The sequence below is a fragment of the Bos javanicus genome, chromosome 3 (genome assembly GCF_032452875.1).
Source record: "Bos javanicus breed banteng chromosome 3, ARS-OSU_banteng_1.0, whole genome shotgun sequence".
Taxonomy (NCBI): Eukaryota; Metazoa; Chordata; class Mammalia; order Artiodactyla; family Bovidae; genus Bos; species Bos javanicus.
Genome location: NC_083870.1, coordinates 25,627,440 through 25,642,194, shown reverse-complemented (window position 1 = coordinate 25,642,194; position 14,755 = coordinate 25,627,440). Strand labels below are relative to the sequence as shown.

At 37.0% G+C, this 14,755-nt stretch overlaps 1 protein-coding gene across 1 annotated transcript in view; it reads right to left on the bottom strand.

Annotated features, from left to right (window-relative positions):
- The window catches only part of GDAP2 (ganglioside induced differentiation associated protein 2), a 69,094-nt gene that overhangs the window by 18,471 nt on the left and 35,868 nt on the right, over positions 1-14,755 (bottom strand). The window contains exons 9-11 of the mRNA XM_061409725.1: positions 3,944-4,020; positions 3,117-3,193; positions 251-390 (exon numbers count right to left, since the gene is read on the bottom strand). Of these exons, the coding sequence (XP_061265709.1) occupies positions 251-390; positions 3,117-3,193; positions 3,944-4,020 (294 nt within the window). The remainder of the gene's footprint in view (positions 1-250; positions 391-3,116; positions 3,194-3,943; positions 4,021-14,755) is intronic.

Genomic DNA, 14,755 nt, shown 5'->3' with positions numbered 1-14,755 from the left:
ATCAAAGTTATGAACAATTAACTCTTTCTCCAGGAGTTTAGAAGCAGGAAAAAGTTTACATATGAATTTACTCTGATACAAAATAAACTGGAATTAAGGGGAGGCTCCTATTATTAAAATACCCAATCTATATATTATAAAAATCTGTTATATGAACTGTCCTTTCACAGAATATACCACAATGTTTGCTCCTGCTTAATACTAGCAAAGGAAAAAGCTATTGTTCCCCTTCAAAATTTGAGAAACTAACTTGACATCAACGACATCATAGAGTTTCTTCAGGAAGTCTGAGTCCAGGTGATTGTATTCGCTGGTCAGTGTGTGAAAATACACTAATACATATTCCTTCACAGCAATGTGGTCCATTACATGGATAAAATATAAGAGAGCCTAGAAGAAAAAGGAATAAAAGTAATGATCATTTTGTATAGTAGTCTATTTCACAGTGTGTGTGTGCACGCACACGCACACGTGCTCAGTTGTGTCTAACTCTCTGAGACCTCATGGACTATAACCTGCCAGGCTCCTCTATCCATGGGATTTTCTAGGCAAGAATATTGGAGTGGGTTGCCATTTCTTACTCCAGGGGATCTGCCTGACCCAGGGATCGAACCTACATCTCTTGTATCTCCTCCACTGGCAGGTGGATTCTTTACCAATGTGCCACTTGAGGCCAAGAGAGAGAAAAAACCCAGGAGCTTAATCTAATCTATGCTCCAGACACTGCAGACATCAGGAACAAGTATCTCTTCAAAAAGATCTTCCCATATAGTTCCCATAATGCTATGGTATGTTCCCTTTCTGTCCTAAGTGATGGAGGAGAATATCTCCATCCTCCCAAACGAGCTCTTTGTATATACAAAAGAGCTCTTCAGTCAACAACCAGGTCTTTTCTCTCTGGGATAATGATTTCAAAACTGTTAGAGAATTTCTAGACTTTTAATCATTCTTGAAGGTTCTACCTGAGCTCAGTGACAAATCTTTGCGGTCTCCACTGAGATACAGACTCATGCCTCACATGGCTCACTTTGAGGGCTAATCTGTTCAGCATCTTTAACATTGAACTGAATGAGGAAAATGAGAACAGGTTTAGTGAGCAGAAGGCAGTGGGCTGGGCAGCACTTCTGCTCTGACTCAAACTTAATGTGACCTGGATCAGTTAGAAAAGTATGCCATTACAAGAAGGATGAAATTTAAGAGAAACATTAAGTACAAAGCAGAGACACAACATGGGCAGGGCCAGCATGACCCACTGGTGTAGCTATAAACAATGACACACATGGCGCTGAGAGGCAGCCCCTGAAGGATTACTATCAAACAGGCTATTTCCCCATTTTTGCCTCAAGGGAGTCCTTGGCATTCACATGAATGGACTACTGAGGATTAGTTAGCATGGGTCCAACTGCTACCAGAGCAGACAGAGGAGGGCTCTAAGGAAACACATTTTATTTCCAGTCGTTAGCTGGTTTGGGCCTCACGATATAAATGAAATGATACATCACAAACATTCAGAACACCATGCAAATACACATCAGAATCAAAGGGGTTTACGCTTTTATTGGTATGAATCACATTATTAATGCTGTGAATAAACGTCATACTGATTATTATAAATAGTTGAGCATTTAAGGGGTGTGTGTGTGTGTGTGTGTGTATGTGTTTATTATTTCTGCTCTTACCAGACTGCTTCTGGTCCTCTTTCTGTCCACTTACTACCTCCTGCCCAGGGCAATTAAGATACCCATTTTCAGCTTTAAATTCTCCATCTTTAACTTAAATTTTTTCATTTATAAAGAAGTATAGCCACATGACAGAAAAATATAGAAAACAAATTCTCCCTAAAACTATGAAATCCAGTTTAAAATACTGACTTCCAGTTTTTACCTTTATGTTTCAACTCCCATCCTGCTTCCCTCGCCCAAAAAAAGGGCAATGTATACATACTATGTATCACTTTTTCTTCTATTGATACCATATCATAAACATTTCTCTATAGTACTTAACTTCATAACCATAATTTTTTCAGGGTCACAGAACATTCCATTTATGGATGCAAAATAATTAACTTAACAGAATTTGTTATTTTGTGTCACAAATGAGCCTTTGAGTAACATGCCAGATCTAAGGCTTTCCCAATTTTTTCTTCTATCTAAACACCAGGGACCAGGACTCTAAGGGCTTAGCCAGGTGTAATCATCTGCTTTTGCACAATGGTGTTTTATCTTAAAATTGTATGCATCTTTTACACTTTTGAGTACTTTTTTTTTTTTTTTTACTATAGTTAAAAATTATTTATTAAAGTGAGTCTCTTCCTTTGCAGTCAGTTTCTATTACGACTGATGTTCTAGGATGATCTATGTATTTATCTTTTGGATTTGACTGTCCCTTGCCCAAATATTCCACAATTTGGGCAGTTTCTTGGCCAATAGCTATTTTCATTCCTAGGATTACTTCCTTAGTAGTTAGTACAAATTCTCAGAAATTACTAGGTCACTTTGATAGTTTTAATTAATCTTTGATGACAATGATTATTATTTAAAAGTAATGGCTACAAAATAAAAACAAAAAAAAGTAATGGCTAATTTTGAAGGTGAAAAAAGATACCTCATTTTAATTCACTTTTTTTTTTCCACTACTAATCAGGTTGAACATTTTCTTATTTACTAGTAATACCGTTTCTTCTGCTATGAATCATCTGTTTTTGTCCTTTAACTTCAAAAGAAGGGATTAGGAAATGATGACATCTTGGGTTAACTACATCTCTGGTTTCTTCTCTTCAGATAGATTCTCAAAAGTTTATGTTTCTTTTTTCAAGAAAGGCAGATAATACAGAATGAGTCCGACCAAAAACTTGCCATTTATGTCATGTCCAAAACACAGCAGGTGAGTTTTTGGAAATCACCTTGTGGCATTTGAGTATTCTGTTTCTCCTCGGACACAAGGCCGGACCCCTAACTGACGGAAATGGTGTGTGCCAACCTGTAGAACCAGGGCTGCTACTCAGTCACAGACATGCAATTCTGTCTCATCTCATATTCTAAGCCCTGATTCCAAATTCATACCCTACTTATTTTTTTAAAATGTTATTTACAAAACAAAGCCTTTTTATGGCTTACCTTGTCCATATCTATTAATGTTACAGGAATGTTTCTTCCAACTACCACCATCACCGTGCGACCACAGTTATCCACACCTACAAACAGGAAACGTAATCAGCACCCAGAAACTTTATTCCAGGAGTATTATTTGTCCTGGGCTCTGACCGTATAAAAATATTCTAAACAAATGTAAAAGACGAAAAACTAGGAACATAAGCTTTTCAAATTTCATCTTCAGATTTCTTTCACTATGTGGAAAACCACTTTTTCATTTTTTTTCAGCTTCATGAAGTTTTGATGACTGTCCTTGGTTTTAAGGTAAGCCCTCTTACAGGTTTTAAATCTGGGCAAACCAAAGGTAAGGTCACAGGGTAAAGATAATTTTATAAATAGCTTTTTATTTAAGTTAACTAATAACATTAGTGATCTAAAAAAAAATAATGGAACTCAAATCTGAAAATTAACAAGCACTGTCTGAAAAAGAAATATAAAGGGGGAATCTGATAACTTTCACAGTCTCTGTTATATATTTATATAACGTTTGAATTCTGTATAAAGAGATTATGGTACTTTAAAACTAGGAAAAAATTTTATAAGACACAAAAAAGGAAGAAAAAGGACTTCATTTGGCCAATATAGAATAACTAGCTGAAAATCTTACAGGTTAATATGATATTTTTAACATATTAATCATGAGCAAAACCTATCTTCATTGTACCAAAAAAAAAAAAAAATCTATATGTAGACAAAATGGGAAAAATCAGAGAAGAATGAAGTCCATAACAGCATACCAAATAATGTCTTTTAATCAGTAACAGAATAAGTTGCCATGTCTTTAAGCTCACCTGTTTGGTATAAGGCTTTTAGAGAAGCAATATCAGACAGATCCTCAGATCTTGCTTGACACAACCAGCGATTATAACTAGGGAAATAAAGGATATGATAATTATAACAAACAGTTGTAAATCTATAAATGAGACCTGTTTTTAGCTTAAAGAATGCTTTATTATAATGAGGAAGGAGTTAAAGAGGCTGTTACACTATGCTGAATCTCTACTGTTATTAAAAAACAAAACAAATGAGTTACTGAGAAAGGAAGATGTTCACATCAGATGACTTTTAAAATTATTTTTTGAGCAAATGAAGACTACTCATATAATTGGCTAAGATACCTAGTACTCAAACTAACATTGTTTTTAAAATACTATTATTTTCCTCTACTTGAAAGAAAATGCAAACAAAGCTTAAAGCAATAGCAGTTTTCCACAAGAGATGTTCACTCATTCAACAAAGACTTACTGACTGCTTACTTCATGAGAGGTATTGAGAATACTCTAGTGAATAGACATGGTCAGACACTCAAGGAATTTACTTTTCAGAAGAAAAACAGCTAAGTGTTATACATGTTTTGCCAGATCACGAAGAAACTAGGTACACTTTTTTCTGGGAAGTCCAGGCTTATTTAATGACTGACTAATCACAGTAGCTCTACTGATACTCCATATACCAGATCATAGAGATTGCATTTTGGCTTTGGCTAAGAGAATGTTAAAATTGGAAAAAACATTAAAAATTTCAAAGAGCTTTTAGGTCTCATCTGGCAACATTCTACAACATTAAAAACAACAACAACAACAAAACTGGTTGGAGAGAGGATATTTGGGTTCTCATCTTATCACTTTCTGTGCAACCTTAATAAAGACACTTCAGCTCTATGGACCTTAGTTTCCTGATCTGCAAAACAGTGTTTCTGCAGAACACCTTTCAGCTATAAAACCACATAACTAAGGATATTTAATAGGAAGTCTATTACATAGGGATTGTAATCAACAAGTGATATGCCTGCTAGGTTCATGGAAATTGTTGCTTGTGAAAAATAAGCTTAGTATTGGGAATTCCCTGGCAGTCCAGTGTTTAGGACTCTGTGCTAGATTCCTGGTCTGGGAATGTAGATTCCACAAGCCATGCAGCATGGCCAAACATTTATTAAAAACCAAAAAAAAAAACCAAAAAAACCACTTAGTATTACACAGCTCTATAGTCTGCCTTTTTAAATTTAGAAACATACCCACCTGTGCTAACTGAATTTAAAGTCAACAGCTTTTAATGTTAGTTTAAGATACAATGTGCAAGTCAAGAAAAGATCTACGTTTATTTTAGTTCTCCCTATTCATACGTTCAATTCCGTATTTTCACACGGAGCTATTTCCCAGGTTATTTACACTAATCCCCCAACTGTACTGCTTTCTAACTGTTTTATGATTAAACCATCTCCATATCAAGACTAAAGAGAACAGTATATCTTAAGTGTCTTATGAGCACCACAGGTTATACCACAAACATGCAACAGGAATTCAGTAAATATCTGTTCATTTCTATACTCTGTGTATTCATTACCTCATTTTTCAAAGACTTATTGCAAAAATGCAATGCCTGCATCATATCAGGGATTCAAATCTTTGTTGAATGAAATAATAAACATAAGTATTATTCAGGGTATTTTGGAGCCCTGAGAAGAGTAAAAGGCCCTGGGATTCAGAGTTTCAGGCTGAACATATGAGACAGACATATTACAAAGACAACTAACACTGTCATAATTCAGTATGAGACAAGCAATCTAGCAGACATCTAAATGCTCTATCAATCAAGTATGTCTCTAAGAGGGGGACTGTGGGAGTAGGGGTCCGGGCTAGAATAAGGAGCGGGTGGAAGCAAGTTCCAGAACCGTGGTAGAACTGCTTCCCGCTTCGTATCACAAAGATCAGCACAAGGCTTCTTTCCCCACTCACTGCAGTATTTGTGTCCATTCTGCTAGACCTCGAGATAGGGACTATGTCTTCATTGTCTCTATATTTGCAGGAAGTCCCTAGGGTTGTTCTTGACACTCAGTCACTACATATTCAATGAACTCTAAAGAAAAAAAAATTTTTTTAACTGGAACTCAGATGCACAGAATAGAACTAATCACCTTGCTTCAAAACATTCTCATGACTGGTACATGCATGGTTCTCTTTTAAAAAGTAGTTATCTAGTTAGTTATTTTTAATGATGTAATAAGCATTCCAAAATCTACCCAAAACAAAAGTTAGCACCATCACAAACCTCCATCTAATCACCATGGTCACTTTGCTCCAATTCTAGCTTCTGCCTCTCCTCACTCGTCATCTGGAATCTCAGGTTCCTCATTTTCTAGTTTTCCTTTTTGTATCATTTTAATTCATCTACACATATTCCTAAAAAGCTTTTTGGCTGTTTTTAACTATTCAAAAAAGACAAAAGCTTATCACAAAATTTTTGGGGTCTAGTTTTTGGACTTATTGCTAAAATTCCTCTCTAATGTTGGGTATCAATGCTGTTCATTCTCTTTGACTATTACCCATAATGTACTCACACTACATGAACACTGTAGTTTTCATCCACTCTCCTACTGACAGGCATTCAGGCTATTCCCAGGTTATTGCTACAGTGAACGTGCTACAATCAACTTACTTTACATATCTCCTGGTATATGTGTGTTTGATTTCTCTTGGGGACACTCCTAGGAATGAAGTGGAACATACAGGGTATGTTTGGTTTCAAGGTCTAAACTGTTTTCCACGTTTTGTACCGGTTTATACTTCTGCAAGCAATGAACAGGAGGTTCTAAGAATCCATGTCCTCTTCAACACTTGATCTGAGCAAATATTTTAATTGTCAATCAACTGGGTTTGAAATTGTATTTCATTTCCCTGGTTGTTAATGATGCTGAGATCCTGTTCATATTTCCTGGCTTTTTTCTTTTTCTGTGAGATGCCTGTTCATACTGTTTGTCCATTTATCTATTGGGTTGTTTGTTCTTTTCTCACTGTTTGTAGGAGTTCTTTATATATTTTTGATTTAATCATTTGCATTAGATCAAAAATACAAAGGTTTGTGACACTGTACAGGAGACAGAGATCAAGACCATCCGCGTGGAAAAGAAATGCAAAAAAGAAAAATCGCTGTTTGAGGAGGCCTTACAAATAGCTGTGAAAAGAAGAGAAGTGAAAAGCAAAGGAGAAAAGGAAAGATATAAACATCTGAATGCAGAGTTCCAAAGAATAGCAAGGAGAGGTAAGAAAGCCTTCCTCAGAGATCAATGCAAAGAAATAGAGGAAAACAACAGAATGGGAAAGACTAGCGATCTCTTCAAGAAAATTAGAGATACCAAGGGAACATTTCATGCAAAGATGGGCTCAACAAAGGACAAATGGTATGGACCTAACAGAAGCAGAAGATATTAAGAAGAGGTGGCAAGAATACACAGAAGAACCGTACAAAAAAGAACTTCAAACCCAGATAATCACGATGGTGTGATCACTCACCTAGAGCCAGACATCCTGGAATGTGAAGTCAAGTGGGCCTTAGAAAGCATCACTACGAACAAAGCTAGTGGAGGTGATGGAATTCCAGTTGAGCTATTCCAAATCCTGAAAGATGATGCTGTACAAGTGCTGCACTCAATATGCTAGCAAATTTGGAAAACTCAGCAGTGGCCACAGGACTGGAAAAGGTCAGTTTTCATTCCAATCCCAAAGAAAGGCAATGCCAAAGAATGCTCAAACTACCTCACAATTGCACTCATCTCACATGCTAGTAAAATAATGCTCAAAATTTTCCAAGCCAGGCTTCAGCAATATGTGAACTGTGAACTTCCAGATGTTCAAGCTGGTTTTAGAAAAGGCAGAGGAACCAGAGATCAAATTGCCAACATCTGCTGGATCATGGAAAAAGCAAGAGAGTTCCAGAAAAACATCTATTTCTGCTTTATTGACTATGCCAAAGCCTTTGACTGTGTGGATCACAATAAACTGTGGAAAATTCTGAAAGAGATGGGAATAGCAGACCACCTGACCTGCCTCATGAGAAACCTATATGCAGGTCAGGAAGCAACAGTTAGAACTGGACACAGAACAACAGACTGGTTCTAAACAGGAAAAGGAGTACGTCAAGGTTGTATATTGTCACCCTGCTTATTTAACTTCTATGCAGAGTACATCATGAGAAACGCTGGGCTGGAAGAAGCACAAGCTGGAATCAAGATTGCCGGGAGAAATATCAATAACCTCAGATATGCAGATGATACCACCCTTATGGTAGAAAGTGAAGAGGAACTCAAAAGCCTCTTGATGAAAGTGAAAGTGGAAAGTGAAAAAGTTGGCTTAAAGCTCAACTTTCAGAAAACTAAGATCATGGCATCTGGTCCCATCACTTCATGGGAAATAGATGGGGAAACAGTGGAAACAGTGTCAGACTTTAATTTTGGGGCTCCAAAATCACTGCAGATGGTGATTGCAGCCATGAAATTAAAAGATGCTTACTCCTTGGAAGGAAAGTTATGACCAACCTAGACAGCATATTAAAAAGCAGAGACATTACTTTGCCAACAAAGGTCTGTCTAATCAAGGCTATGGTTTTTCCCGTGGTCATGTATGGATGTGAGAGCTGGACTGTGAAGAAAGCTGAGTGCCGAAGAATTGATGCTTTTGAACTGTGGTGTTGGAAAAGACTCTTGAGAGTCCCTTGGACTGCAAGGAGATCCAACCAGTCCATCCTAAAGGAGATCAGTCCTGGGTGTTCATTGGAAAGACTGATGTTGAAGCTGAAACTCTTAATACTTTGGCCACCTCATGCAAAGAGTTGACTCATTGGAAAAGACCCTGATGCTTGCAGGGATTGGGGGCAGGAGAAGGGGACGACAGAGGATGAGATGGCTGGATGGCACCACTGACTCAATGGACATGAGTTTGAGTAAACTCTGGGAGTTGGTGATGGACAGGTAACCTGGCGTGCTGCGATTCGTGGGGTCGCAAAGAGTCGGACACGATTGAGCGACTGAACTGAACTGACTGAGCTGAATCATTTGCCAGTTGTGTGTATTGTGAATACTCATATTCTGCAATTTGCCTTTCACTTACTTTAAGCTTAATTGCCCCACTTTCTGTAGTTCTTATCTTTAATATAGTCAAGATTAATTTTTCTTTTGTAGTCAGTGCTTTTTATATTTTGTTTAAGAAATCTGTTTTTTCTTATTGGTATGAGGAATACTAGCCTATGACTCCTCCTATGAATTTTAATTTTTTAAAAACTTAAGTTTAACCCATCTAAAATTAATTTTAGCCCATAATATGAAGTGAAATAATGTAAACTCAAAAATGTTTTCAACCTCATCTGCAATAAACAACTTGAGACCCTAGGATAGGTAAATCTTTATGAACATGATTATGGAAGAAGGTTATAGCTTACATCAGATTCTTAAAGGCTTTACGATTTAAAAAAGGTTCAGAATCACTGCTGAGACACTGGCAACTGTTATAGTTTCTAAGAACCTTGAGATGAATTCCAATGCAACAACTTACAACTGCCATCTTCATCTGGTTTCTTCTTTATTCTATTTGTCCCCTCCATTCTACAGATTGTGTAAATTTGCTTTGATTATCCCTGCTTCCCCCACCTATTCAAAGAATATTTTAAACTTTCCATTATATTTTTGAAAACTGCACTTCACTTTTTGCTAGTTTCCTTTTATTTCAATGATGACATGGAGCCTTTCATCCTAATCCAACAATTAAAACAAAAGCTAAAAATCAAACAAGAAAAAACACTCCAACCTCAAAAGCTTTTTATTTTGATAGGTAAAATATAATCACTGGTTAACAGTCACACAAAATACATCACAATGGCAACAAAAGTACCCACTACTGTGCTCTCCAGGCAGATACACCGAGTAGATGGTTTCTCAATAGACTGCAGTCAGCTAAGGTTGGATCTTGCCCTCACAAAGCAAACACAAGGCTGTTTCTTCTAGTTAATAAATTACCATCCAAATGCTCAACCAAGAGTTAAATAATGAAGAAAATCCAAGCTTAATTACTCTTAAAAGTCCACTAACTAACCTACTTATTGGTATACCACCAACAGCCCAGGGAAAATTTTCACTTTGAAATTAACAGAAGCTTTTCCTGACCTCATGCAGCTGTCCCACATTGGACTTAGTTAAAACTCTTGTTATATATACTCTTAATGCATCCTGTAAGTTAAATACATTTTCATATATTAATGGGCTTTCTTGGTAGCTCAGCTGATAAAGAATCCTCCTGCAATGCAGGAGGCCCCAGTTTGACTCCTGGGTTGGGAAGATCCCCTGGGGAAGGGAATAGGCTACCCAATCCAGTACTCTTGAGCTTCCCTGGTGGCTCAGACAATAAAGAACCCGCCTGCAATGTGGGAGACCTGGGTTCGGTCCCTGGGTTGGGAAGAACCCCTGAATAACAGCTACCCACTCCAGTATTCTTGTCTGGAGAATTCCACGGACAGGAGAGCCTGGCAGGCTACAGTCCATGGAGTTGCAAAGAGTCGGACATGATTCATGCAGCTGTCCCACACTGGACTTAGTTAAAATCCTTGTTATATATACTCTTATTGTATCCTACAATTTAAATACATCTTTATACAGTAATTAGTTTAACATTTTTTTTCTCTGCAAGACCTTAAGCTCAATGCTGCCTGGGGCTAGATCTGCCTTGCATGTCACTTTGTTGTATTTGTAGCTTGGCACAACAGTAAGGGTTCAATAAATATTTAATAATGAATGAGATAACGTTTTTACTGTGAGAAATGACCTAAGAGTTACAGGCAACTGGATCTTAAGCCAATCAAGGAAAAAAGAAAAAGAAAAAAGTACTTGAAAAACAATTTAAGAGTTTTAAAAGCTGGATCTTTGTAAAAGAGTATCTAGATTGCTTGCTAATTTTTGTAAGGAAGCCAACTCCTATCTTATGATACACCCAGATTAGTGTCACAATTGGGTGGAATAACTGGAAATAATAATCAAGAATTAGACAACTTATCTAATTGTTTTAGATGTTAAAGTGAATTATTACACAGAGAAAAGCCAATGCTACAAAAGGAATGAACTAACCCTATAACCTATCCATGTGACCATTAATTTTGTTTCTGAAGCAAGAACTGAAGGCTTTCAAAAAGATATTCCTAACTAAAGACTGCCCTTTGTTTCTTGGTTCAGGCTTTAAGAACCAGAGGTGGTACTCTTCATCAAGCCTGTAGGTTGATGTGTTATTATGTGTTAACTAGACGTCCACAACAACCAGAGCCATACATAACATAACCATACATAACACACCCTGACGTGTTACGGTAGTGTGGCTCACTCATGGATTTCTAAAGGGATTACCTTCTTTACCTGTCTATTTTAGTTCTAGAATAGTACCCTGAATAGAGTAAATATCCAATGCTTCCTGAACTGAACAGAAACTGTCAACTCTGAGACTGATTTGAATCTCAAGATCATCACTTTCTACCAAGAAGGGCAATGCTTTACATGCTGCATTCATAGTCCTTTCTAACCTACCCCTTTGCTGAGGACCCCTTTCCAGAAAGCATGGGCTCAGTGAATACAGATTTATTTTAATAATACTGGCTTGAACAAGTCATTCACAAATCCCCCCACTAAAAAGAGAGACACAAGACAGGCAAGTTATCTAGTCCAGACACAAACAAATGCCAGTTTATCTGTATTACCCACAGAGAAATGAAAAAGGTGTGTGTGTGTGAGAGAGAGAGAGAGAGAGAGAGAGAGAGAGAGCGCGAGCGAGAGCCAGGGAGAGAGGAAGAGAGACTAGGGTGATTGATTTGAGAAAGGTGGTAACAACGTAATTCTCTGCACGTGCATACAGAACATGTCTGGTCCTTTCCCAGCTTCTCTGAATCTGGTCTCTGTAGGTGGCTGGAGATGGTAGCAGAGAAGGGAGATCAGCTTCAGTGTAGCTCATCCTCAGTTAGTTGTGACCATGGTGAAGTCACTCTTGGTGGTCAATTTACCCTTCTACCCTTCTAAGTTAAAGGGGCCAGACCAGATCAGGCACAAAATAGTCTAAGAAATCATTTAAGAAACCTTAGAAGGATGGACCCTGAGCCCTCCCCACAGAGGTTCTGATTCAAGAAGTTTGGTGTGGGGCCTGTGAAATTTTAGAAAGTACCCTTGGTGATTCTAATGCCATACTACATTTCAGAAAACCACATCAGGTAATTACCAAAACTCCTTTCAACTATAAAGTACTGCTAGGAGACCCAGACCAGTGGTTCTCAAAGTGTGGGCCACAGTCTGAAGACATTTTCAGGGGCTCTGCAAGGTCAAACTATCTTCATGATAAGAGAAAAACATTTTTTTTTTTTTTTTTTTTACTGTGTTGACATCTGCACTGATGGTACAAAACAAACTGCTGCATTAGCATGAATACAGGTGGAAGCACCAGACCATACTAGTAGTTATTGTGTTTTTAACTGTCAAAAGACTCGGGGGGAAAAAAAAGCCAGTTTCATTTAAGAATGTCTTCTATGGGGAAGAAAAAGTTATTAATTTTATTACATCAACCCTTGGGAATACATCTTTTTAATATTAAATGTGTCACAAAATGGGCAGAACACACAAAGCATTTTTGCAGACTGAAGCCTAAGGCTGTCCTGAAGTAAAGAACTAAGTGTCTGACCTGCTAACTGAACTAACTGCTTTTTTTCATGAAACACCATTTTTCTTCAACTAATGACGGGCAAACTGTGATTATTCAATATGAGTTTTTGGCAGATATTTTCTCAAAAATGAATAAAGTGACCCTGTCATATCGAGAAAAACAACCAACAGTATTTGTTACCAGTGATAAAACTTGAACTTTTATATATATATATATATATATATATATATAAAATGCTGGCAAATTTGTATCCATCACCAGAAGGTAACCATTCCTAACACTTGAGGACTTTTCTGATGACAGCAGTGGTAACACTAACAAATACAGTATTTTGATATTGCGTAATATAATGTGTCAATATTTGGAACAATTGATTAATTCAGTGAGCCAAAGCACCATGTTATAAATTCATACTATCAACTCCTATTACAAAATCTACTCTAAGTGCAGGATAAAACAACACATTCTAATATAACAATACAAAATTCATAGATATAGTCTGAAATTCCATATTACAACCAAACATTATTAAAGTACCATTGATTGAGTTATGGTGTAATATCAAAGAATATCCCTATTTTAAAAGGCTAGTAAAATACTCCTTTTTCCAATTATGTATCTAGTGAGGTCAGATTTTCTTCATATACTTCACACAAAACAACATACTGCAACAGTCTGTATGCTGATATTAGAATCCAGCTGTTTTCTATTAAATCAAACATTAAAATATTTGCAAAAATGTAAAATGATGCATTTCTTACTAACTTAAAAAAGTTTTTTTTTTTTTCGTAAAAACATAATGGGTTATTTTCCAAGTGAATTAACAAATAATTCTGTTGTTATCGTTTATTTGCTAAGTTCTGTCTGACTCTTTGAGACCCCATGCACTACAGCCCTCTAGGTTCCTCTCTGTCTATAGGATTTCCGAGGCAAGAATACTGGAGTGGGTTGCCATTTCCTTCTCCAAAGGATCTTCTTGACCTAGGGATTGAACCCACATCTCCTGCACTGGGAGGTGGATTCTTTATCACTGAGCAACTAGGGAAGCCCGAACAAGTAATTTATCATATAATAAATATCAGTAGGTACAAGCTGTAAAGATAAAAGCTCTTTGGGGTCCTCGATAATTTTTAAGCATGCAAAGAGGACCTGAGACCAAACAGTTTGAGAACTACAGCTCTAGTCCAAACAAAGGTATCCAAATCTAGCAGTGCATGAATCATAATATGAAGGTTTCAAAATATATATAAAGGCCAAAGTCCCAGACATGTGAGGCAGAGCCCAGTCACTGTATTTAAAGAAAAATGTTTGCCAGATGATTCTTACGCATGGTCAAGTTCAGAAACCACTGAAGCTATCATTTGATGGTGCGTGCCTTTGGAAAAGCTGTTTATTGATGCCCCCTAGTGGCTAATTTGCTTTTCTTTATGAAAATAATAAAGGGAAGAGCAGGAACTCAGGAAAAACAAAATTCTAATTCTATAAGGGACTCGGAGATTATCTAGTACAACTTCCACTTTATATATGGAGATTGACAACCGTACATCATTACAGTATAGTGTAATAAATGCTAGGCTATGCTTTTGTTGGTTAAGTATAGGGTGTAAAGAAAAAAGTATATGGGGGAGACAGACTTCTGTTCCATCTACTCCAACTTATCTCCAGGGAGCTAAGTTTCTGGAGGCAATCAAGTCTGAGCTGAAACCTGGAGAACAAATTGAAGGACAAGTAATCCAGTCAAAAGGGGTGGCAAGTACCCAAGCTCAAAGGTATATAATAGGTCAAAATTTGCTCAGTATTAAAGACAACAGCAGTGGCCAATTTTAAGAGCTTGCTAGAATTACCAGGTACTGTGCTAAGTCCATTACACTATCTTATTTAACACTCACAACAACCCTAAGAGATGGTACCCTCTCAATCAACCCTAAAAGATAGTGAATATTAACCAATTAGGGTTTATGATTTTTCCTTTCCTTTAAAATTTTTTGAAAAGCAGCTAGTTTTCCAAGGGTAATCTGTTAGTACTTGGACAAACTTACCCAGAAATAACAAAGCTGCTTTTCTTTATGTGTCAAAAAGGGTTTATTCAGAATTGTTTCAGAAAACATGTAAAAGAAATGGAATGACTTCACAAAGTCCTTGGGATAA